General features: G+C 38.3%; 1 protein-coding gene across 1 annotated transcript in view; it reads right to left on the bottom strand.

Annotated features, from left to right (window-relative positions):
* Positions 1-27,315, bottom strand: part of LOC145984180 (protein dawdle-like) — a 70,036-nt gene extending 42,721 nt beyond the window's left edge. The window contains exon 1 of the mRNA XM_083117676.1: positions 26,859-27,315. Within this exon, the coding sequence (XP_082973802.1) occupies positions 26,859-27,291 (433 nt within the window). The 5' untranslated portion in view covers positions 27,292-27,315. The remainder of the gene's footprint in view (positions 1-26,858) is intronic.
* Positions 27,316-27,547: the final 232 nt, after the last annotated feature.

Here is a 27,547-nt window from a genome sequence, read left to right as displayed (position 1 = left end):
ACTTTAAACTGTAGGTCCAATCCCAATTAGCCTATCTGTACATAAAAGTGGACTTAAAATGAAACTCAAATCAAATCAAATCCGAGAGAGGAATTGCTGGAGTCGTACCAGCCTTCTTTAGCTTAACTTTTTACAGGAAAGAAATCTAACGTCGGAGGCAGAAAAAGGACTATAAAGGCCCTAATGGTTGTCTCGATGCCCGAGCATGTTGATTGGACAACTCACAATCCCGGCGATGAACGATCAGATGAGAACAATTTGAGGTGGTTAGGGGTTGTATGGATCAATCACCGAGGGAGTTGTAATCTCTGTGAATGTTTGGAGGGTGTGGTGCATCACTGGTAAATATTCTTGTACATTTGCACAAAAAACTAGCACTCGAATGCAATTTGTTCGTTCCCGAGTGCTCCCTATAAAGTGGTCATTAAATAAGGGGTTAAATGGGTGTATTAGTTGGGAAGTTATTTGCAAATTGTCATCCAACACAAAACCATATTTCACAATGAATGGCTGCATATAGCACGAGGCATAGTCCAGTCTATCCACAACTGCTAACCGTCGGGTATGTTACATGTAAATTTCAAAATAGATTTTCCCTTGTATGGATAAACACAATCCCTACATCTTAATAAGATATAAAATACACATGAAAGCTCAAAATATCCGACAATGACGAAAATCTATATTGTCTTTTTTTCTATTCAACTTTGAACACTGAACACGTCGAACACTTGGTTAAAAAGTGTTCAGAATACTATTTTTGACCAGACAGTATTTTATTATTGAGTCTATATCTTCAAAATAAGACCGATTTCACCTTCCTAGCTGAATTCTTTCCAGAGATATTTGAAAATACTGTGTTTTGTAAAAAGATCCTTTTAAAAATCTTTAAAAATTCGGATAAACTTTATTTTTATCTAAAACTCTTATGTTGAATTTTATAAAAATAGGCTCTACACTAACTCACTAAAAATGTTCAAAATCCGAGTGGCCAAAAAAACCTGGCTGATTTGACGTGGAATCGCCCTTGTAAATACCTGGCATATAAGCTGCTATACGCGTATCCTTGTTTGAGTTAATTAAGCCCACTTTATGCATAGTAAGGCTAATCGGGACTGGATCTACAGATTAGAGTGGGATCAGAACCACCGTGCAATGTGCCTCTGCCGGGTATCGAACCAGGAAATGTGCTATATCCTTCGATCGTATACAGTTTTCTTATATTGCAGTGTAATTTCGGTTGTCCATACATGAAAATAAAAGTTGAGGGTGCAAGTATTTTTTACGTTCTACAGAAAATTTTGAATGGGAAATAAGATGCCTTGTTAGAACACCTAATGTTAGGAGACCTATAGGAAGGCTGAAGGAAAGCAACAAAATGGTCGAAATTGGATTGATCTTGATCAGAATAAGGACATTCATAATGATTGTGTTGCCGTGTCGTTAAACCTTTGGGTTTAGGAGCGATATCTAGAGCTCCTTAAAATATTTACTACAAGGGAGACTGGGGAACATTTGAACACTCCACAAATATTATAGATTTGTTTCATAGTCAAACTTGTTTTGTTACTTTTTAATAGAAAAATAAACAAAAGCAGTCTTCTAGTACATGTGAACATTTTTGCACACAAAAATCAAAATTATTTTGCAAGTTAATTGTTTTGTTTAAACATCGGTAATATGTTCAAATCTGCCCCATGTTCAAATGTGTCCCAGTTAGATTGCTCCCGTGTAGCCTAATGGTTAGCGCTCTAGTTTTTGGTTCGACTCCTGGTGGAAGTTAAAAAAATTCCGTGTTGATCCACCATCGTGAGGACAAGTAGAGGACTTCGGTCTCGAATGCTAGAAAAAATGGAGATGAAACATGATGCATGGCCACGGATCATCCAAAAAAGAAGTTACTCGGCAGGTCTTGTCCCTCAAAGGCCTGTTTGAACCATGTTCATGTTCTAAAAGTTAGATTACTTTTTCATGATGTGTTATCAGCAATTTCTACTAATCGTTCATAACTTACTTTACATTGTTTGTGTCATTACTCTTGCTCGTGCAATTCATTCTCGCATTTTTCAGATGCATTTTCCTTGATTACACGGCCAGCCTGTCTTTCTTAAAAACACTCATTGAATAAATTTATGGGAAATAGCCTTGGAAGACTACACATTTTAAACAAGTGGCGTTTTTAATTATCATCATCAAAGGACTAGCATTATAATGGAATAAATATTAGCAATGACTTTAATAGCCGGCTTATTTTTATTTCTTTTTCTAATAATATTGAAACTTTGACACCATTCTAAGAATCCAAAGTAGGATGCACATGCTTGTACTTATCAGTCAAAGCACCCAGTTTAATTCTATTAACCTGAGAATCATGATGAAATATCCTGGTTGGAAGCTAGAGCAAGAGATGCTCATTATGGACTTTGGAAATTGCTCTTTGGAACTGATTTATGACGCATTTTCTTCATCCCAGCATAAAAGACATGGCCTTTGCACGACCAAAAATCGTGAATCTAATGTAAAACAGATTGAAGAAATGCTGACTGGTATAGTTCATTTGGTCATGTTAATCTTTGCAGTCTTCAAACATTCACGGTTCAGAAATACTTTTCATTAACAAGTACGAGATATTTCGTTATTCCACTTCATCACTTTGGAAATGCATAGGCAGATTATAGGAAATGGGGAGGCCGATCACCCCCTCCTAAAATGTATAAAACTAAAACTAAAAATCTCAAGTTACGCTAGAGTAAATGGCAATTGTCTCCCCCCCTCCCTTGGTGTCTAAAGTGAAGCACTGACCCCCTTCCTGAGACATCTGAAAGCAGTGTTTTGAGGTAGAGTTACATGTAACGCAGTTACAATTAAAGTTGCTTTTCCGAATATAGCTAATTACAAGTAACTAAAATCTGTAACGAGCAACTGTAACTCGGTTATTTATTTAGTTCTTTTAGGTAAGGAGTAACAAAATTAGTAAATACTTTTACAGTTACTCTTTTTTTGCGTTTCAATAGTAATGAACAAATTTATTTCCAATAGTAAATGTCTTGCGTGACGTAATTTTTTCAAACATAATGGGTAGTTTGAATCATAGTCAAACAAGGAACAGTCCGTTTCCAGTGTGTGCATGAAACATGTTCTTGCCTGGAATAAAGTAACTGCACAAGAAGCGTACAGTTACTTTTAACGTAAAGAGTTAAAAGAGTTACATTTCAAAACGAGTGACTATAACCTAGTTTCATTTCAAGAAGGGTCACTGCAACCTAGTTGTACTGTAACCTAGTTGCATTTCAAATCGAGTGACTAACCTAGTTCCATTCCAAAACGATTAACTGAACCTAGTTCCATTTCAAAACGAGTAACTGAAACCGAGCGGGTGACAACTTAAACACATTCATTCTCCAAACACCGAAAGAAGAATGTTAATTCGTCACTATTCATACCTCATGGAAGAAATATATAATCACTGCATAAATTCTGTGACTAGAATAATTAACTAGATTGTATTTCTAATTTGCACTGGTTTCACACATGTTTAGCATATTTTCTTATTGAAATTGTATTTTTGGGAGCATTTTTCTTTCACATAGCTTTTCTGCCACTTATGCTAAACGCGACGATAAGAATGAATGCTGATGAACTGATGAAATTGATGAAGAGATACTCACAAAGACCAGGACTCGAACCCGGTTCTTCGGTGACAAGTCGACTAATCAACGCACTCGGCTACGAAGGCAGCTTTCGGATTTTAAGAGCTTTTATTCTCCGAGAGGGTATGGAGATTGCATCATTTTGGATGTCCTTATTTCCTCTGGCTTCCGGGGCAAACGCCCCTTTCTCTCTGTAGCTACGACCTTGACTAAATATTAATAATTTTATAATAAAAAATAAATCAAAAATTAAATACCTCTGATACTAAGCATGTCGACTACTGACTCCTTGTAAGGGCTGATCAAATATATGCATGGGACTAGCACGCATCCAACTATATTTTGTGTGTGTGTGTGGGTGATTGTGTGTGTGTGTGTGTGTGTGTGTGTGTGTGTTTAATATAATATAAATGCCGAAAATAGTTCTCTAATGAATGTAATAGCCGTCTCAGTTCTTGTAGGCTATTAATATCTTAAGATATTAAGAAATAATAACAGTTCGTTAGTAGCTCGTTTGTTAGGTGAAGGACATAATGACCTACTAAATAATAAGTGTATTCTAACATACTCGTGTGAATTTTCGTTAAAATATAGTACATACATACATACATACGTACATACATACATTATAAATACATACTACTGTGAGTGAAGCCAAATAGATTTGTGGACGAGTTACATTCAGGGCCGTAGCTATAGAGGTGTCAGGGCGCGTAAATACCAGAGGTTTATCCAAAATTTTCCATATGGGTGGAGGTTTTAGTTCATATTTAGGAGGGTGTAAGGGCAAATTTAAAGCCAAAATGACCATAAATTGTGCCGTTGTAAAAGCATTTAGAGGGGCGTTGAGGAAATTACGGTGAATATTAAGGGGTGCTGGGAATGTGTGAATAGATCACTGATAAAGTACAGAAAGTTAAGTTAAAAGGAAGTTGTGTTTCGAAAGATTTGAATAGATTTGTTTGCTTGTGTTGCAAAGGTTTTATACGTATAACTAGTTAACCTCGGTTCTTGCAAAATGGAAACCATTAGACACACACAGTAATTCTACTCACATAAGCTGGAGACTAAAATCGAGAAAGTGCATTTGCTCTGTATTACAACCTGCATAGTGAAGGGAAAATAAACAAAAAAAAAAAAAAAATGGAAAGCACTGTGATCACTAAGTTATATCAATTTTGCCGCCCCTAATGCATGCGGACCTAAGCCTGAGCATAGTGATTCCTCGGCCTAAATCTGGGTGGTTGCTTTCCGGAGAGTTGTTTATCACCCACTAATTACCTATTTTTTTAAAAAAGAAAAACTTCTTAACAAAAAATTGTTCGGAGGATTAACACATTTCACTTTATATATATATACTTATTATATATATACTTATTATATATATACGTCGCACTGAAGTGGCGTTACGGAGGTCAGCGCTCTACTTTAGACTTAATTTTTTGGAAGAAAATCGGTCAATATAATTAAACACTTCATTTTCCTGACCATTATGGCATTCAAAGTGCCTTTTCATTAGCTAACATTTAAAAAACCTTTTGAGTGCAGCTATGCAGTGGATTCAGTTTTAACCCTTACCACCTCACAACTCCCACTAATGCGCCAGTCCCTACAGTACACCTTGCAATTTAAATCACAGCTCATGTTCTTAACCTTTCAGAAGAATTGACCACTCATATCATATCCTGTCTGTAACAACTAAGAGCTTCGGCGAAGACTTCCAAATATTTCTTTGAACTATCTAAGAACTACTGGCTGGAATAATTCCAACATTTCTTCTTTTCTATAAAGGAGCCGCTATTCAAGGAGTTTCCTAGAACCAAAACCACAGGTGCCTTCAGAAGCTGACCTCCTTTCAGCTCCACCTTTGATATTCCCGACTACCACATAAATCCGTGCATTTGACACGGTCTGGATTCTCAAAAAAGGACAGGAGCTTATAAGTTAGCATGGACGAGCGACAGTTGACGTTTGAAAGGAAAATTTCCAACAGCAACAGGTGAAACCCCCATCACAGATACGTTCGGTGGTAAAATGTTAAAGTCTTGTCCTTGTCATCCTCAGTTGTAAACACTATTATGAACAAGGTTCGAATCTCCATATTCTTAAATGGAAAATACAAACCCCAAAGTACTGCAACAATGGACAGAAATCCCAGTGAGGGATATAGTTGGGGATACATCCACATTCCTTATTTCTCTTGAAATTCAAGAGTAGATGGGGCAAAATCACCAAATTCTGAAAAATCTGTGGAAGTAATACTCGCTGTAAGTTTCTTGATTGTAAGGTTTTGGGTCGTTTGATGTCCTTTTTCGTTTACAGAGAAATTCCAGACAAATGTCCTTCAAACGTTTTCCAATTAAACGAGGTAACAATTACACTGGTAAAAAAAAATGCCATGTGAAGACATATTGACTTCTTTTTAGCTTGCGAATGTCAGTGAAAGGCAAACTTTTCATAAAATTCGCTAGTTCAGGGCAGACAATAAGGTTGAATTAATTGTGACGAAAAATGCGTATGCAATGGGAAAAGTAAATTAAAATGTTCTATCAGCGATTTTCTATTTTGAATATGGTCCATTATTTAGCCAGCCTCCCTGAGCATATGGTGGACTTAAACAAACGTACCCTTTCTGTCGTTTTGAGCTAATCGCGATGATGAATTTGAATTCAAATTATTTTGGTGCGTTAACACTTGTATTATTTGCACCCGTCATATGGGGCCCAGCCCCTTACCGTAAATAAAATCACTACTTCTTTCTGAGGACTAAAATCTAACCTATTTAAAAGCTGAGGCTGTAAAGGGGCACTCAGCACAAATATAAGGACAAAACACAGGACGACACAGTCCTACAGAGGAATATACTGACTGTAAGAGCCTCTTTGGCCTGCAAGAAGCAGTTACCGGAGTGTACTACGTTGAAGTGAGGTTGACTTTTGGGCACCTTACCAAACACGCCAGATGAAGAAGATGAAATGGTGATTATATAAAATAATGAAGGGCTAGAACCCGGGCTTGGGACCTTCGGCTTCGAGAATGTGAGTCAACCGCGTATTTACGTTTTTTTTTGTTATTGGTGTAAAATGACAAGCAAATATACTTATTGTAAAATAGGAACAAATTGTCAGGAATGTTGGACACAGGAGTGCTATATACATGTGGAAAATAATCCCAATTCGCCCTTTATAAGATGTTGTCGAAGTGTATGTATACTTACACTGAATTTTCATCCAAGAATGATCTGGTATTACGTGCATATTATTTTGTATATTATTGTTGGTACCTAGTTTAAAAACAATATAAAGAACTATAATAAATTCATAAAAATGTTCAATCACATCAAGAAGCTTGCATTTCCAGACGTCTCGGCCAATTATTGGATGAAAGCCAACATATAAATTTGCAAGCAAGAAAGAAGCTGATGCAGCCCTCGTTTTTTAAAAACCACAAGACTTATACAGCCATGTAAGATTGATTGATTTAGTTTATTTTACTTCGCGTTTTGTGCCTCTTGGCTAATTTGCGAAGATGAGGATGAGTGATGAAATGATGAAATTGATGAATGGACATTCACGGACAACCAAGCCAGAACGGGATTCGAACCCGGGACCTTTGACGTCGCAGCGCGATGTGCTAACCACTCGGCCACAGGGTCCGGCTCAACCATGTAAGATAATGCTGTATCAGCCATTTGAAGGAGGCTTCTGTAAAGATTACAACCAATCAACTCATAAAATCTTTTATTATGGTTCTCATCATTCATTCAGCTTTTCAAAACATGATACTATTTCATTACAAAACTGCTGTTATTATTTGCCGAGAACCGAAATTATGTCTTTCTCTTGCTATCTAATCACGAAATGAAGTAAGTAATATGTTATGTGCATTACGTATGCAATAAGTGAATAGGATGCCATCCATTGCTAGTTCAATGTGTTAGCAGAAAATGTATGTATCACATATTTTACGTATCCAGTATTTTTTGTACTTCATCTTATTTCTTTTATAGATCAATATATTCAAACAATATGTTTGGGGGGGGGGGGTTGAGGGGTGACCTTCTGGTAAGGCACCGAAAAGTCAACCGCGTCTGGACCTACGACCAGTACAATCCTTTGCAGGACTGTGTGTTATCCTGTGTTTATTCTTTGTGCTGAGTGTCCCTTTACAGCCTTAGGTTTAATTAAATCTTAAAAGTAGGTAAGAAGATTTTAGTCCTCACATATAGTATAGTTTCAGTTCTCGTTTAGTAGTGAATAAATGACTGAGTAAGGTAGTTTTTAACAGACATTTTATTTATTGTTGGGACTTGTTTTACTTAAGAGGTTTATAATCGTATTGTGTGACGGGCAAAAATAGCATGTATGCTGAAATGCTCATAACAACATAAAAATCAATCAACCAATCAATAACTTTCAGCCTTTCTGGTGTCAAATGGCGACACACTCTCGGTAAATCAAACAACATCAAGCCTATATCCCCAAGTTACCACCTCAAGTATGGTTATCGGCAAAGTGCGAAATCCCTGGGGGACAAAGGGGAATTCCCCTCCAGCAACGATCTTGTCCTAAAATTTCCCCTCACCAAACTTTTCCAGGGGGGAGAATTTTTTTGTTATAACAACAAAAGATAAACAATTAGTTTTGAAGTCGAATATACTTCACGGGAATAATATCGGAAACACATACAAAAAACGAACAACAGAGCCTCGTCTCTAAGGACACTCAACCCAGCAATCTTCAGAACACAGAAATTAGTCCGATTTGTTATTTCTTCTCCATTTCCCATCGCATTTCCTCAGTTACCGCAAAGTATATAAATATATAAATAATATATATATTAGCGCTCAGCCGATACCGGGGGTATCGGTATCAGTAAGTATCGGTTGATACTTTTGCACCGATACTAGCCGATACCATTGTTTTTGAGTCGCTAGAGGCGCGGCCAAAACCAAGTGTCTTCTTCCATTTCAAAGTTTCGTTCATCTTTTCCAACTTACCTTTGGTTTTGAAAAAATGATTGTGCATTTGTTAAATGAACCTGTAGTCAAGTTTCCGGGAACAGCAAGTGCGTGACACAAAGAGCTGTACGCAGATAAGTCTCGCGGTCAAGTATCTTGCAAATCAAGCGTAACGTGAAATTATCCCCATAGGATAATGCTTCTGTTTAGCGCTCTTCGAAGTCTAGCCGGCCCCTGTGGCGGAGTGGTTAGCACATCGCGCTACGACGCTAGGGGTCCCGGGTTCGAATCCTGTCCTAGGCATGGATGTTTCTGAGTGTCCATTCATCAATTTCATCATATCATCCCTCATTCCCATCTTCGCAAATTAGCCAAAAGTGGCACAAAAAGCGAAGTAAAATAGAGCAAATCAAATCAAATCAAAATCTTCGAAGTCTACCAGGCTCTGTTCGTACAGATGCGGTCTCATGTAACAATAACCCCAATGAGGTCCCGAAAGCCAACGATGCACTTGTTGGTAATCCTTCCACTGTTTGGTGTTTGCGGACATCCCTCTCTTTAGTGACCTACCGCAGTCAAAAAGGTCATCACCCATGAAAGTGTCTCAGACATAGTGCATAGCATTTTCCTGGAAATTCAAATACCTGGGTTAATCCCCCTTTTCCTTTCCAACTTTAGACTTTTGTTTGTCCCGACTAGGTTTCAGCAGGCGTGTTTCGACACAAGGAACGAGGCAGGGGAATGATTTTCTTTCAACGACAGATGATGGCAGTTAGTTTCTGTTAAGTGTAGTGATGGGTTTGGATTTCCTCCCACGCGAAACGATAGAACTATGCATTTAATTTTTCTTATAAATCATTTGCCGAAAGTATATCGAAAGCAAAGTTACTTCGGAATATCACTGTACTGAAGTCAATCGCCTGATATAGAAGCAAGAGACTGGTAAGTTTTCATTCTCCCCTTACATTTCGTTTACTAATTATTATTCTCATTGTTAAAGGACAAGAAAGAGACGAGATTGGTTTCACATTACAGCTTTACTGTTAGTTTTAGATGTCCTGTCCGGAGCTGGTAAATCGCCAATTATTCTTGTATTCACGGATGATTTAATGATAGTTTGGGAAGAGTGATCATTTAGTTTTAGAGGAGGTTGAAGAGGCATGATCTCATTTTTCAACATTGGGGGAGAGGAGGACGTCGACCACACGATTGCCTTGCTCTTAGCTTCGCTTAATATTTCTCTAATATTCGAAACATCTGATCGATTGTCACTTAAAGAAAATGTAAAATTGAAATGCATCGTTGCAACAGAGCATCGTTTGGTGGGTTAATTTATTCATCGCCCCTCGTCAGAAATGCATACGTATAAGATGTAATAATAATAATTTCACAGACACGCACATTATTTAAATATATATTTTATATGTATGTATATGTATATATATATATAATATAATCTTTGTTATTTTAAATTTGGAATTATACAAGTATCGGTATCGGTGGGTATCGGCATCGGTATCGGTACTGGTTCAAAGTAGTATCGGAATCATATATATATATATATATATATATATTGTGTGTGTGTGTGTGTGTGTGTGTGTGTGTGTGTGTGTGTGTGTGTGTGTGTGTGTGTGTGTGTGTGTGTGTGTGTGTGTGGGTCTGCTCCTTCCCCTCCACCAATCTGTAGTGATTTCGCACCCTGGTTATCGGCTAAAGACACCCTCATAGTTTACAACTACCGGAAGGCTAACATTGAGCAGATTAGCAAGATAAAAGATCAATACTGCGGGGGAAATCATAGTTAAATCAAACATTTCCGTGTAGAAGAATCGATGCTAGCTAATCACTTCATTAACCCTAGGATACTAACATGTTTTCGCCATCCGTATTACTACCATGGGTGAATTTTCACCCATAATTTTTTTGTCTTTTTCAAGTAAACAATGTGCAGTTTATATGTATCAGAAAGAGGGGAAAATTAAAACCATTCCACACAAAAAAGTAATAACTCGCACTTACAACAATTTTGAAGAAAAAATACTTTTGGAAAGCTACTATGAATTTAAGTTGAACAAAAAGTGTTAACATTTTAGATTGAAATAGTATATTTTGTTACTTTATAAAACTGGAATTTTTAATCCAAATAAATATTTTACAAAACAAAAAAAAATGTGTAAAGCCTATACGAAAAATTGTGTTTGTCCTTTAATTTCTTTCATGTAACTCCTTTACTACGAATCACCTGTCAGACGAAATGTCAGAGGAATGTTTACAACTTCACTGTGAACACTCAATGTATGGGCGAACCAAAAGGGTGTTTAAGGGGTTCAGAATCCCCTATTGACTTGATTTTCCTAAAGAAAATAGGATAAAATAATATTGCTCCACTTTCCTATTTTTTCAGCCAACAAGTCTCAAGGTTTGCATGCTGATGGATTCCTAGAGAAGGAGTCCTGAATTTCAAACGCTGAAAATGAGAATGATGTTAGCTCTCAAAAGCTTGAGAATTTTTTCCAGAACTCACCTAGTCGATACGCCGAGAGAATTTCTTCAATACAGGAACTATTATCAGTATGACTGAATAAATCGCGCATATTATCATTATACTATACTGAACGCAACTCCAACTGGCGGCTGACCTTGACGGCTATTTCTGGCCCTTTCTGTCCCCCAATCGTCTTCGGGGGTGTGTGGCTCGATGGGACTCAACAAACTCAGTTGCGAACATGTGGTGGACCCAACGCTCATTTGTTTGGTCCCGCGAACAACGTTCGGTACCTTGTGACTCGAAAATGCCCGATTTCAGTCGAAGAAAATTCGGAACGGGTTTACAATACCGGACCACTCTAATTGAGACCTCCTAATCACGAATCTGCATGTAATAATTGGCGGTCAAGTATGGAAATCGATAAAAAAACGAAATGAACTATGTTTTCTTAACGTAACGTAACCCTACTATTAGAACAGCAGCTCCACGGAACACGCCATTTTCCCCGAATGGGTGTCACTTATCGCACAACACTGTAGCAACATTGTGTTCTGACGTCACGGGAGAGAGCTTTTTCATGTTAGGCAATACAAGGTAACGCGTCTCTTAGCGAAAATATTAATTTTTCTTTGTATTTATGCTAATGGAACCTAACCTAACAGGCCTAACCTAACCACGTAGGCATTCCTCGTCTGACGTCAAAATTCAAGGTTGCAAGATTGTTGTGCGTAAAGGAAGAGCAGTAACGAATTGCGAAAGAAAGATGGTTCCGAATTGCTGTGTATGGACAATGAACGTGGTAAATCGCAAGGTTATTTTACAAGTTCTACACGTAAATGTACAATTTTAACAAGTGACCGCCAAATATGAACTACAGATACGTCATCAGGACACCGAAATTAGTAAGTAGGCGAAATTTTATAGAAATTGGAGAGTGGTCCGGTATTGTAAACTCATGCCGAAAATTCAACTGATCGGTGATTCGCTGTTTCCCAGCCGCCAGTTGGAGTTGCGTTCAGTATAGTTCAAATACGTATATTTACTTATCGTACTTACCCATTATTTATTGGTTTTTGAAACTTTTGTTATTTATTTATTCTGTGCTACGACGCCAGGGGTCCCGCGTTCGAATCCTGGCCTGGGCATGGATGTTTGTAAGCGTTCATTCATCAATTTCATCATATCATCACTCATCCCCATCTTCGCAAATTAGCCAAAAGTGGCACAAAAGGCGAAGTATATTAAATCAAATCAAACAAACAAACAGACAATTATTTATTCTGTGTTCTAACCTACTCAAACAACAGATAAGTTATATATAAACAGTTGTTCCAAGATACTAAATCTTGGCAGTTTCGCATTTCAGAAGAGTTGTGAAGTGTTTGAAAAAATCTTTAACATTCTTGTCAACATGAGCTAATCGAGGAATATAAACGCCCTCAAACACCACGTGCAAAACGACTCAAAAGCAAATATCTGACACAGTGTTCTTTAGCTATCTGTCAATCCTCTACAAACATTTAAAGTGGATTTAAAACAACAAATCAATCAATCTACAAACATTTAGAAAAAAGAAAAATTCGTTTTCTCTAACTTTATCGCGTTGGATGAAGGATACAATTAAAATTAACTATGGGCGAATTAAGGGGACGACTGCCCCTTCCCTATTCGTCTAAAACTAATGACAATTAGTCGACGATTGACGTAAGAGTAAATGGTGAGCATCTCTCCCCTGTGGTGTCTAAAATTAAGGACGTCCATAACAATTAGAGTAACAATCAGGGAAAACTTTTCCCCTGTAGGGGAAACTATACAAGGGACAACTATAGTTGTCACTTACTATGAACATTGAAGATGATGCCAAGAAGCTGATCATCAGCCATTACTCTTATTTAAGATTTACTGTAACTTGCAGTACTCAAGAGGCGGATTCATCATTCCGTACCCCATCAACCCCAACAGGGGGGACAACAAACACCCTAAGACATTATATTGTCCCTCTTTTTAAACACTTAAAGACACTAACAGTCGAAATAGGCACTTCTAGACACAATGGAATTTACATTATAATGATTGCAGTACTCTGAAACGTACTTTTGTACTCCACAGGGAAAAATAAACATGTAAGTCAAAATTACAATATTAAGCCCCTTGCCCTCTCCCCAAAATCCCGCCTTTTGCGAAAAAAATAAGTTTTAACTTTTTTTCACTTTCTTTTTTAATATAAACCAATCAAAACCAAGAGACGTCACCTGCAACATCTAAGTTTCTACGTGCTCCCTGAAGAGAAAACGTGCCAAATATATCTATGGCAACAGCACGTGACATCGCAGAAGTTCGTAACTGCCTCACGCCATTCACTATTTGACTCGCTTACTATTATCGGTTGGCGCTATTCCCAAATGCAGGCGCACTGCCTGTTGTTTTCAATCCTGAATCAACTTCCGTATCGCTCCCTTTGATGGTTTGCCTTGGCCTTCAGCAAAAATTATATAACTGCTTGCAACATTCTTGCGAGTTGCGATTTCAATACCATATTCACAAAGAGTGAATCGGACTTTTCTGCTCTTTCAATGTTGGGCAAGCGTTTTCATTTTATGTAGTTTACTGAAATTATTTCCAACTTAGCAAAATAAAGGCGATTTAGTTTAAATATTTCAAACCGTGCAGTTTACGCAAAGTTAGAAGTGCTCCCCGCGCGATGTTTGAAAAAGGATGAATAATATAATAAAATAATGATTCACACATTTCCACCAACATGTTTGAAAATAAAATGGACTGTCTTGATTAATTGAATTGAATTAAAATGAAAATTGTGGGTGCTTCAGCACTAAGGTTATTTACATCAGTCACATTTTACGGGTCAAGCCCCTTATGACAGCTAGAATGGAACTGTCTCTCTGAGGACGAAAACTCCTTACCAGGTTAAAAGCTGAAACTGTAAAGGGGCACTCAGCACAGGTGAATCACAACCCTACAGAGGATTATACCAACGAGCTATATACAGAGAGGTTATTTCAGTCGTTTATCGCCAGAGCGTCGGCCACTCGGTGGCCCCTTCATGCAACAGGTCCCGGCAAATTGCGTTACAGGAAGTGCGTAACAGAAACAGCTTGTTTTGTAATATTTCCACTTTTCACAATTACAGTTACAATTACAATTGAAATAAGCACGTACCTTGTCGCAAGGATGCTGGAAAAGGTGTCCTCCCAAAAAAAGACGCGGCAGCCACATCCTCAGTGGTCAAAACATTGAGTGTTTATGAAGGAAGCGCAAGATGCCGAAGGTGTGTTTAGCGTGTAACTGCACAAATACAAGTGATGAAACAAAATGAACGCCATGTGTTTCGTAAATAACTATTGTATTACTGTTATTAATTATATTTTGAAGTATAGGAAGTAGAATTCCCACGAGAAAAGAGGGAAATTTCTGATTTGTTTTGCCCATCCTTGTATCATAAGCAGTGTCGCATGTCAACGCGTAGACAGTGTAGATCAAATGTAGATCAGAGCCGGCCCAAGGGCGGGGGGAATGGGGTCGGCAATCCCGAGGCTCCGTGTTTCAGAGGGCCACACAGCAAATAAAAATATTTGTTTCTATGCGATTTTTTACGAGTTTATGGGACGCCGGTTCTTCCAATTAAGCAACTAATCTGATTTTTTCTGACTTAAAGGATTGTTTTTACATTCTTTAAAATATCAAAGTTACTGACACCATATTCTAATCAAGGTACTACATAAAAATCGGATCCAAACATTTCAATCAAAAATAATATGTACTATTCGTGAATTCATGGGAGTTGAAATATTATTTTATATGAACCCATGTAAAATCACGTCAGCCTTAAAATTCAATTAAAAGAAAGCAAACGAGAATTATGATAGAGAATGTTGTATATGATATAAATTGCCACTTTTAAACGTAAATTATTAGTTTGATATTGAAATGAAAAGGAAGACTAATTTAGAAACTCAGCATCCCATAATTCTTGATTTTAATCTTCAATGTGTTCATCTTATTGCTTCATGTAATAATACGAAATATGTACATAAATTAATTGTTTATTCATTAAAATATTTTTACTTTTGTGATAATAGAGGACATCCGTAATACAGACTAATTAAAGAAAATCTGATTTTTTTTCCAGATCACTAAAAAAAGGTCCAGCGTATATTGTATGCCCCAGGCCCTACACCCACCTATGGGCGGCTCTGATGTGACTATACATATGGAATACATGTAGACAATGTAATCTATGTAATAATATAAACTACTCGGCGTCCAAGGAAGGCTAAAAGAGCAGGGTTTTTTGGAAGCAGAATTGAATTGTCTTTGGTTTTGACTTGTTGAATACGTGCGGGATACGAACGTTTTGTTAAGGATCACATACTGAAAGCAGACATTTGTCGCATGAATGCAACCTGTATTTACTGGACATTTTATTTTTCACCAAGAGTTTATGCTCGCGAAAATTCTGATTTTGTTTCACAAGAAGTCGCCTAGAGCCTACTCTTATAGGGGCCTCGCAAAATCGATAACTTATACGTACTTACTTTTGATAAATGAGTAGAATATATTTCTTTCCACCGTGACTGAAAATTAACTTCAAACAAGTACAGTCACGGATACTTCTGGATTGTAGCAATCCTATTGAAAGTATATGGGGTTGTTACAATCCAGATGTGTCCGTGACTGTACATTAGGTTTGGTGTTTTATGGTAGAGTATTATTATATGAATAATGAAATAGAAAAATGTACACAATGTTATAGGGTTTGGGACCTCGCAAATCTCAGGGCCGCCACGGAAGTTGGCATTGTTAAAAAAACAGATGTCGTTCAAAACAGCATTTCACATTCCTTTTCTTGCAGGTTACATACAAAGTGTCAATTTTTCATCATAACCAATAACAGTTTATCATAATTCTCTTATGTTTACGTTGCATTAAATTTTGAAGCTGTTGTGAAACGCTCTTTCATGTAAAATAATAATCTCACTTCGTGGTTTCATTCTATAATAACTTGTTATTAAAACTTACGGGCTACCTGCTCCCCGCTCAAATTGTTACCTCTCTAGTGTTTATATATATATATATATATATATATATATATATATATATATATATATATATAGCTCGTTCGATTATACTGGCCGCAGGTCAAGACGTCAGAGCCTCGTTGGCCTGCAAAATGCAGTTACCGGGGTGTACTACGTGAAAGTGAGGTTAACATTTTGGTGCCTTACGCAAGGGTCTTGATTAAATATATTTTTGACGCCCTATTCTACTAAGATAAACTATTTGTTTTTAAAAACGTTATTCGACAAATAAACAGGCGTTTATCGATATATCTTATAAAATACAGTACATACATTTTTCTGAATACATTTGATCTAATCGAATTTCTAAATAATTCAATGGGTTGAAAGTTACATACAGTATATTAAATAAATAACGGTTGAAAGTTAGCATACACTAATCAAATAATATGTATAATATAAAGCAGTCACTTGGACAATGCTTAAATGCTATTCTTTGATTTACTTATGGAACCTATAGTGTTTGATTTGAGAGGCGTTCAAAAGTTGGCAACTTAGATTAACAGATTTGCTTGATTTATCCGACAGTTGAAAAGTATATTAATTATATTTTTTACGTAGCCTAACTATCTACCATTCACTTTGAAGGTACTGCTTACATTGGCTTCTAATGTATATACTACACACATATATCCGTTGTGTAGCATTAATTCTGTTTATTACGAGGGAATTTACTAAACCTTTTTCATGGTCATCGAATTTAGTAACAAAATACTTTGGGGGAAAATATAAAAAGAGAGCCCGTAGTTTTTAGAAATAATTATAATAATATAATAATTATAATAATTATTTTAGAAATAATCCGTGTGAGATTGGATCCCTCGAAAATGTATGAGAATAGAAAACAATTTTCTATGTGGCACTGATGCAAGAAGTATCTGGATTTAAAGAGTTGGCAAAATAGCAGCGATCAAAAATTGTTTGAAAGGTCAGTCTTGATTTATAAACATTGTATATCTTTATAAACGGAAGCTGAAGTAATTTGCTTACGTAAAACAGAGATTGAGTAAGTAACTCATGTTCACAGATAACTAACGTACCGAGATAATGTAACTCTGCGAGAGGTAAGAAAACTGTTTCAAAGCAAATGTTTTATATTTCATTACGTTATAAAGAGCATTAATGAGTAACATGAAAAAAATTGATTCAAGATTCCTGAGGCTAAAACTCCAAGGACTTCATTGCAGTAACTCAATTTCAGTTCAATAATGAAGACAGTATTCAGAATTCAGCTCTTGGAATATATAGATTCATTTTAGATCTATTTTCGTTGTTATTGCTGTTGATTGTGGTTTAGACACACACAACAATGACAAACATTCTCAAGCACATTTTAATTATTTATATTCGTCACCTAAATAAATTTTGTTCCTTGAAAACTAACGATAGTGGAAAACGAAATAACTTGCTGATGATATATGTAGACTCCATGCAGTCTATTCATATGTGAATATGCTATGTATGTCCATAAATTATGGAAAGAAATATAAATAAAAATATTATCCATTAGTGTTTGAAAGAAAAATATTTTTTTCAAGAAATATGCAGTTTATCTTTATCTTAAAGCAAATCTTTGTATGTTACTATTGATTTGTAGAAACATTTTTTATTAATAAAATGTACGTACACATAATTTTTGTTCTACGTCACAGGTTTGCAATTTTATATCGGACATGTACACTGTTGGCTACGGGTATTGGTAAAATGTTTGCAAACCATTATATGTACGTTATAATGCGGTAGTGTCGTCGGTAGGGCGTCTGACTGTCACGCGGGAGACCCGGGTTCGCTTCCAGAGGTAGGTGATCTAAAGTCAAAATTTTTCCGACATTGTCCCATTGCCTTAGCCTCTGGAGTTCACCCAGCCTCAAATAAATGGGTACCAGGCAGCAACCCTGGAGGGTAAAGGCGACCGGAGCATGGTGCAGATCACATCACCTCCACTTCATATCCTCGTTATATGTACCCTCATAGCACGGTGCAATGTGTGCATGGGTAACTTTTCAGATGTATATCAAATATATAAAGGGAAGGGATGATATAGGCCACTGAACCCCTTCCCCTATAAAGGGTGATTCAAAAGTATCTTGACATTTTAATCAAAAAGTATTCTATTGACAAAATTGACAGTACTGCTGAAAAGAACTCTAGAATAGAAGACAAGCTCAGTACATTTCAATGTGGTAGTCCTGTAAGTCTAGGCATAGTACACACCTCTCTTGCGTAGACCCAAAATCTTGGTGAGTCACGGCCGATCCACCTATCGGAGAAGGTATCAGCGAGGTAGTTTCATGTTATCGGCAGGTCAGCAATTGGAAAACTGAATGTAAAAATGACCACTACACATTCCCTTCGTATAAACTCAAGATATTTTTTTGTCCTTTTCGTTTCTTCATACACCAATTTCTTCATGTCGACCACCATTTTCAGTTATTTCGAAGAGAGAGAGAGAGAGATCTGGAAAGTACGTATATATTCATGCTGACTCCAGCAAAGCGAAAGTTTACATTAAGGGGGCCACGCAGAGTGACCCCCTTAACATAAAACTGTAGTTTATCAACGTCTCCTCAGTTCGTAGACTTGACCTATTGTCCTCATGAGCCTTCTTGCATCTTTGGGTAGCTTGCCGATGTTCTCACTTGCATTTGAAGCCATACGTATGCATGTTTTCCGTGCGTGCAGCGGGTAACAAAAACTAGAGACCACTGAGTAGCAACGAAATCTCATATTTCGCGTTAGGTGAGGTTTGGTTATCCGTCTTACGTCTATAAATCATACACCGTATTAAATTGGTCACAAATTGGCAGGAAAATGCTTAGATGAGCCACAGTATCAACATTTTCCAAGTATTCCCATTAATTCATTACAAAATTCCGGATTTTTATGTAACATTATATTCCAGAGTTTTTAGTAGTACAAATACCTAAAATAACGAAAAACTACGCTGATAGAACACTCAATATTAACCTTTTATTTTACATATTTTAACTGACTCAACTTATTTTTAGTGATTTTTCGTACAAATAAATCTATATGACTTTTCTTAATTAAGTTGTGCAATCCTGCTATAACTTGTGTCAGAAAAGACTTACGAGTGTTATGGGATATGTGACGTAGAAACTGGTGTAGTGTTAATTAAGATTTTTAAAATTCACAAATAAGGAAACAAAAAGATTTTAAAATGTTATGTCTAATCCACCATTTGAACGTATGAACCCCTACCAGCTAGGCAACCACTTCGTCACAAAGGCTAATGTTACACTGTGTTGGTTTCCATAAAAATGAAAAATGAAATGTAATTCTTTGTTTAAAACACGTGCATTCATGCTCTGTTTAGTTTTACCAAATATTAGAATGTGAGTGGGAATGAACAATAAATGTTTTTTTCTTCCTTTTTTAAGTTATATTTTTACTGCATATTTCATAAGATTTTACTGCATGGAAATAGAACTGTACGTCCTGACAAACTGTGAAGTAACTTTTATTGTCTACACTATCTTTTAAGCTCCTAACTTCCAATAGTTATTTTTTTGGCGCAATAGCGTCTTTGCAAATGGTCTTGAATTTGATTCCCGGCATGAACACATATTAGAATTTGCTGGCGGACTAACCGTGGAGTGTGCTAGTTGGTAGTGAATCACTTGGAATCGATAGGTGGCTTGGCGAGGCATGACTTGCACTCTATCTCGATACAGGCAGAGACATTACGAAAATACTCGTCCTCTACCAGGTCTTAAAACACGTATAATGGAACGCAATGCAGTTTCCTGGACCAAGCAATGAACATAGGTCATAAATTGCAATCAGTAAAATTTTCACCCAAGAGGCAATTCGTGCAAGGACATAAATCGAAACTCGCCAACAGTGGTGTGTCCAGGAGTTGGTTGCTGGAGAGCCATATCCCTACTTTTGACAAGCTGTTCAAAAAATGCACGTCGAATACACAGAAAGTTGACACAGAAAGGCCCAAAAGTAAATCATATAGTATTATGCTATTTGTACAAAACGGAATGAAACTTGTTCAGTGTTCATACTGTTTGGAAATTTCAATATTTTCTCCGGAAGTTATCCGATTGTTGCTATCGACAATATTGCGTTATTTAAAATTAAATAATAGTTCATCACTTGACATTGATAGGAACTGTTTATTAACTCTTTTTCCATGCTATGTCAGGGCAAGTTTTCCTTTTACATCCGGGAGAATATTGCCGGTCCGGTGTTTTGTTTAATTTTATTTTACTTAGTGTCGCTATTCTGACACTTTTGGATCATGGCGACGATAAATGAGAGATGATATGATGAAATTGATGAAGGAACACTCACAAAGAACATCCATGACCAGGCCGGGATTCAAACACGGGCCGTTGTTTTGCAACCCTCTCTTAGATTCGTATAACTTTCAGGAAGACGAACCAGATAACAATAAAACTGGGGGCAATACACGTTACAAGGTTGTTTTTCAAGAGAGAAAGTTGTAGGTATATTGGCGTGTTTTTTTTTAATAAGTTCTTAACAACGGAAAATATTTCCTGAATATAAAATAAGTTTTTTTCCGTACAAATACAAGCGTGAAGACTGATGGGTTGCGTGTGTATGGATATTGATATCTTCTTGCGTGGCTGCTATTTCTTCACACACTCTTTGATTCCTCTCTTATCAATAGCCAGCTGGTTGAAGCATTCCTTATTCACGTGATAGCAATATATGGTAGACTATCCCCAACAAGTTCTGAAATTAGATCACTTAAAAAAGTAAAGAAGGTAAAGTGTTCCCCTGTGCATAGCACCACGCCATGAAGGCGTATAGGGGGTGTGGGGGTAACGCCCACACTTTCTTGATCCGGTCGTGAGTGGGGGTGATGTGATCAGCATCACGCCCCTGACCGCCTTTACCCCCTAGGGTTTCCCCCAGGTACCCATGTTATTCGACGCTGGGTGGGCGCCGGGGTCGCTTCCACCGTTAGCACCGTTAGAAAAGTTCCCGGATTTCAACCGGCCGGGGATCGAACCCGGGACCTTGAGCATGGTAGTCAGACGCGTTACCGACTGAGCCACCGCGACCACTTAGTGTAACATTTCGTAAAGGGTGCGTTACTTCTGAAAGGTTTTGAATGCTTTATTGAATAGTGTACAAAGGCTTTTTTGAGACTGGTAAGAATACATTATCCTGAATATCCTCGTATCTAATACTCATGGCTTTTGTCAAGAAAGCAATTACAATTACGTTGATTGTTTGATTGATTGAATTAAATTACTTTACGTGGCTTTTCTGACCCTTTTGGCTAATTGCGACGATGAGGATGATATGATGAAATTGATGAAGGTACACTCACAAGGGAGGTTATCTAAGAGTCCCCCTCCGATTTCCATGAAACTTGGGAGGTATATAGAGGGGCCGAAAGGAAGAAATTCGTGTGTTTTTGTTTGGGCTAAAAAAAACTGTTTGAGGGGGCAAAACCCCCTCTCAAATGTCAAGATGAGGACAAATTGAAGTAGGGATCTGACCTTTGTGTCCCCCTCCGATTTCCATGAAACTTGGCAGGTATATAGATGGGCCGAAAGGAAGAAATACGTGTGTTTTTGTTTGGGCTAAAAAAAACGGTTTGAGGGGGCAAAACCCCCTCTCAAATGTCAAGATGAGGACAAATTGAAGTAGGGATGTGACCTTTGTGTCCCCCTCCGTTTTCCATGAAACTTGGCAGGTGTATAGAGGGGCCCAAAGGAAGAAATACATATTTTTGTGTTTCAGCTAAAAAAACAGTTTTAGGGGGCCAAACCCACCTAAAATGTCAATATGAGGAGAAATTGAAGTGGGGATCTGACCCCGAAACCACGTAAATAAAGCATAGGAAGAACACGCACATATAATTGGAACACAGACAGCACAGAACTGTAGGATTGTCTGTACCAAACGCAAGTGCTATCGTGATGGACGATGGCGGTTGAAATTCTGTGCTAATAGTACTGGCAGATACACAAGTGGGACACGTGAGATATGAACTGCATATCACTGGCAAACACAGCTCTGTGCTGTGTGTGTTCCAATTATATGTGCGTGTCTTCCTATTCCATATTTACGTGGTTTCGGGGTCAGATCCCCACTTCAATTCCTCCTCATCTTGACATTTGAGGGGAAGTTTTCCCCCTAAACCCGTTTTTTAGCCGAAACACAAAAACACGTATTTCTTCCTTTGGGCCCCTCTACACACCTGCCAAGTTTCATGGAAATCGGAGGGGGACACTTAGATAACCTCCATTGTCAGAAAGAACATTCATGTACAGATCGGGATTCGAACCCTGGAGCAGCTGGCTTATATCAAAGTAAATGAACATGTAAGAATGTTAATGTTCTTCTTTGATGTGATAAAGACAAATTATATAAATTAGAATCTAGCTGATGAACGCAATCAAATTTCAATTAGTGATATTACAGTTGGTTGGAGAACAGTAGTTTTTATCCACATCCTCCCAACACAATCTAAATCCCAAAATTTTCTAAAACACTCTTCTAAAATTTTGTATACGAAAACATAATTCATGTTCATTTTGGTGCTAAATTCACCCTACACTCTCCTAGAAGTGACTGTATATGTATATAGAAATGACGGGTTCAGTGTGTGATTAGCAGGATGGGAGGTAAAAGGGATATCCACGCTCGAGCGAGATTAAGTTTCCACTAACGAATAAATTTGCCTCTGTCTCGAAGAACCCTCCACTTTTGCCAATAACATCTGTAGAACATGTTTTTTAGTTGAAATTTTCAAAGATATTTTTGATGTCAGTAATTTGTCCCATTTTTAAAGAAAACTCCACAACAATGGCGTTTGTCAGGCATGGGCCCACCGGGTCTGCCCCCTCCCCCCGAAACAGTGACGGTGCCAGAGTGTATCCCCTTCCCTTCCGAGTGTACCAGATCGCCAAATGTGATTTTTGTATGGCATTTAGGAGGAAATATTTCTTATCCCTCTCTGCCTTCCCACTATTTTTTTCTCTGGCGCCGTCATCGCGTCGAACCCAGGACTTTTCCTTTTGCAGCTCAATGTGTTTATACCGAGGCCATTGAAGGCCAGCTAAGTTTCTCTTTATGTAAGTATAATTATATACTGTTCACATATACCCAGATAAGTCCGGTGGGTCTAAATGGGGGTCACTGCCCCGTGGAAAATTAGTTTCAACCTAAAATTACATGTTTCACACACATGATTTAATTTCATTCACAATAGTTTTGAAGTAATTATTATAAGAGACATATAATTACAAGTAAGACTGGTGCAGATCGTTTGCAAAAATACAATAACTTCAAGCTGAAGCAGTGTTTTGGGGGATAATGCCTTGAGATGTTGTAGAAGTTCTGGTCTTATACCATCTGGACCAGGAGCCTTGCTTTTAGGCACAATCTTCGGATATGACGTTCTACCAGGGGCATGCGGTGACATTTGGGACAGGCAAGCGACTCATTACGATTTCATTTCACTCAAATATGTAATAATAATAATAATTAGAGCTACCATTATGATATTGCAATACATATGCAAGTTCGAACCTGCAGTTCATAGTAGCCTATTCTGGAATAAACATCCGCCACTTATACCCTGTCTCAGGTATCTCTGGAGCAAAGTCGCGCATAGCACCAGAGAAGAGGAGGAAATCGAGTGGACAGAGCGAAGGAGTGCACTGCTGGGAAGGCTGGTAACTGCGGTCGCTTCCCCTACCCCTCCATGTAATTCTGTTTCCTCTCATGTGTTCATTGGTGGAGCCGTCTCGCGTCACCACTTGCGCAGAAACTTGTTTTCGTTCGCCTGCTCCAGAGATAGTTGAGACAGGGTATATTAATTTCCAATTTGAGCACGAAAACTATTACAAAATCAACTGACGAGATATGTAAATGTATTTCCGTCATCTTCCTGAGCTTCGATCGCAGACGAATGCGAGTGTCTTTTGATTGTAGGAATATAATCTTCTTTTTCCACTGCAAATTGTGGTGCTTCATGTATGTATGTTGCCAACTGCATTTGTCATTCGTTGCGAGATTGAAGCATAATAGGCAAGCAAAAGTCAGTCGAAGGCCATGGTTTTACCCCTGATCTTCCCTGCTCTACGAAAGTGTTGCATACTCTAAAACCCTGTTTTTTCCCACATGAGAACCAAACAACCCGTATTTATGAATACGCACGTTGTTGAGTTGTTGTTTAAAGTCCACTTTATGCACAGATAGGCTAATCGGGACTGGACCTACAGTTTAAAGCGGAATCCGAACCACTGTATGCCTCCACCGGGTTTTGAACCCGGGCAGGACCCCTAGAATAGAAGGCGACGACGTTATCACTACGCCATTGAGGAAGGGCATTATTTCTTTCCAAAAAGAATAGAAAATCCTACTAACACTTCTATGGCACAATGTGAAATGTAAGGGATTCAAACGTCGCCCATGTCGTGCACAAGTAAAAACTACAGAGCAGAATTTGCAACTCTTGCAGACACCCACAATCGGAAGGCATAAGCGATTTCTTCATCGTGTGTCCGCTGGCCAGAGACGTGCGTAAACTTACCAGGCGACAAATGCAAACAGGGAATCCCTTCTCTCTCTTGGGAGGAAAACCAGCGCAGTTTAAAAAGAAGCACGGACACATTCTAAGTGAAGTGAAATATTCTATGAGAACTTCCGAAAAACTACGCAAGCGGCGGTTGTTCCGCCCCTCATTAGCGCAAGCTACTGCGTTCTACCACTCTGGGAGTAGTCAACTTCGATATTTTTGTTTGTTATTTGGCGTCACTTTTCCTTCCACTTTTGGCTAATAACGACGATGAGGATGAGTGACGATATGAAATTGATGAAGGGACATTCACAAAGAACGCCCATGCCCTGGTCGGGATTCGAACCCGGGACCGCTGGCGCCGCTATGTCAACCACTCCGCCTCGGAGGTTTGCAACTTTGGTATCTATCGGCCTGATTACGTTTGTAAATGGAAGCAATTATACATCAAAGATATATTGTGCACAGAGGAGGAGGAGGGGGGGGTCCAATCCCTCTGTATGTTCAGAGCGGGGGGAGTCCGAGCCTTGATTACGAGGTAAACTTATTGTTATTAGGAAGATGAATTTTAAAAATTAGAAATTACTTCTTACTCAAAGTTTTGTCTATCTAAGCTTACCGGATTCGCCTCGAAGTAATTCTCCATTTGCAGTTGCAAGACGCTACTGAACTTTGAACTGAAAAGCTATAATCGGTCTTGCCCAGTGAGTTATCCACACACACCCAAACTCCCAAAATATCATCATCATCCCATAAAGGTTCCCACAATGAACCAATTTACAATCGTTTTGGCTCTAAATTAACCCCATACACCCCCAGATGGAAAATTCTGGATAGACTCCTGGTTTTACAAATAAAACATGAACGTAGCTGGGCTGATATGTTTTTGGGGGGGGGACATGTATATAGTTATATATAGGTATGATAAATTATATATTGTTCTATATATACAAGTATTACTAATATTAATTACATAATACATATATAATTCATGTGCGATATTAAGTTTTTAATACACAGTAGTATAGTACAATAGCTAACTAGATGGAACTGATTGTGAAAGTTTCTTTGAATAATTTAGAGGGTGGTTATACTATCAAAGTAATTTTTCCTCTAAGTTAAGGATTTTTTAGGGGCACCTAGAAATTGATTGTTCATTGATTGATTTGGTTTATTTTACTTCGCTTTCTGCCTCTTTTGGCTAATCGCAAAGATGAAGATGAGTGATGATATGATGAAGGGATAATCACAAAGAACACCCACGCGTAGGCCGGAATTCAAACCCGGGACCCCTGGCGTCCTAGCGCGCTGTGCTGACCACGGCACGTGGAAGTATCGGAGGGGGCAGTGTCTACAGTTAATGATAAATTTGAATGGTCGCAACACCTTGAAAAAATGTATAAGTGTGGGAAAGTTCTGAAACAGGGGTTCATCCGTAATTTTCCATCTGGTGGGGTAAAAATCCTCTTTTAGGGAGGTGTAAACATAAATTGAGTGAAAAAATGATCATAAATTGGGCTATTGTGAAAAAGTTTAGAAATGTGACAACGTCCAGAAAATATTTCCGTCCGCTCTACAATTCCACTCATTTTCTTCTAGCTCGATTACTGTGATAAATCACTGTTCTGAAGTCCACATATAGGCCATCCAATCTCCACCAAGCCTCCTCCCAGCTAGGAATTTCCAATTAAAGCACTTGTGTACGTGACCGAATTTTTGGATCGAGACGGGATTTTTTTTTAAATCTCGACGTTCGGGACGAAAAAAAATTCGCCACTTCCCGATTATGCAGTAAAACGTTCAAAATTTTCTGTCACCGTGAAAATCTCGAATTCAACACACCGATTGTTTTTGAGTTTCTGGAGCAAAAATTGCCATTTCCGAGAACTTACAAACACTAACAGAATTAACCATTTTAAAAGAAACGATCATTTGGAATTTACAGACTGTCCGGGATCCCGAGAAGTCGTTAAATCATTTTCCAAAGTCGGGATGGGGACGAGACCCCCCCCCCCGATTCCGCACACTCCTAACACATAATAATGATCAGGAGTCCTTTTTGGATCCGCTACTATCCCTATCGCATCAATAGACAAACATTAAGGAAATTGAAAAGAAATTATTTACTTACCTTCTTGCGGAAAAAGGATGACCTGGTCAGTTTTGCCATAGAAATCATCGACGTCCTTATCAACCCGCACAGTGTCCTTCCCCTTGTGCAAGATAGTCCCGTTAGCCAGGGGCTTGGGGAGGACGATCCTGGCAGGGACAACCCTGGGCGGTTCTTTCAGACGAAGCTTCTTCAGAATTTGCGACTTGATCTTCTCCAACCGCAGAGCAGTCAGGGTGGATTCGAGCATCTCCTTTTCGTCCTCGCACGATGCACAAGCCGGCTTTTCGCTGCTGGCAGCTTCCTGCCCTGAAATCGGGTTAGGGGTTGATGACTCATGCTGCGGCGTGTGGAACAGGGTTTTCCACGCTGCCCTCAGCTGGTTGTGGTGTTGGGTGTGTTGTTGGTCGCCCGCCACGACCAGCACCAGGACCAGAAGCGCTCGGACGCACATTGTCACTCTCACTGAGTCGGCCTAGTCTCGTGTCTGTGATTTTCACTGCTCTTTGCGGCCAGCCCGGATGGCTCCAGAGATTCTTATTGGTCAAAGCTTGCACTGACCTTGAAGCGCAAAGTCCCTTGCCAGAAATGAATGACTATGAAATACGATAAAAAAATATATATTTGCCTCCCACGCTCTGAAATTGACTTCTGGTTGCTGTGCTGCAGTGACTTAGCAAAAAATATGAATTATTTCATCAGTTTTCTCT

The sequence above is a fragment of the Lepisma saccharinum genome, chromosome 2 (assembly GCF_977018435.1).
Source record: "Lepisma saccharinum chromosome 2, izLepSacc3.1, whole genome shotgun sequence".
Classification (NCBI taxonomy): Eukaryota; Metazoa; Arthropoda; class Insecta; order Zygentoma; family Lepismatidae; genus Lepisma; species Lepisma saccharinum.
Note: the sequence above shows the minus strand (reverse complement) of the source record. Positions and strands in the feature narration are given on the sequence as shown.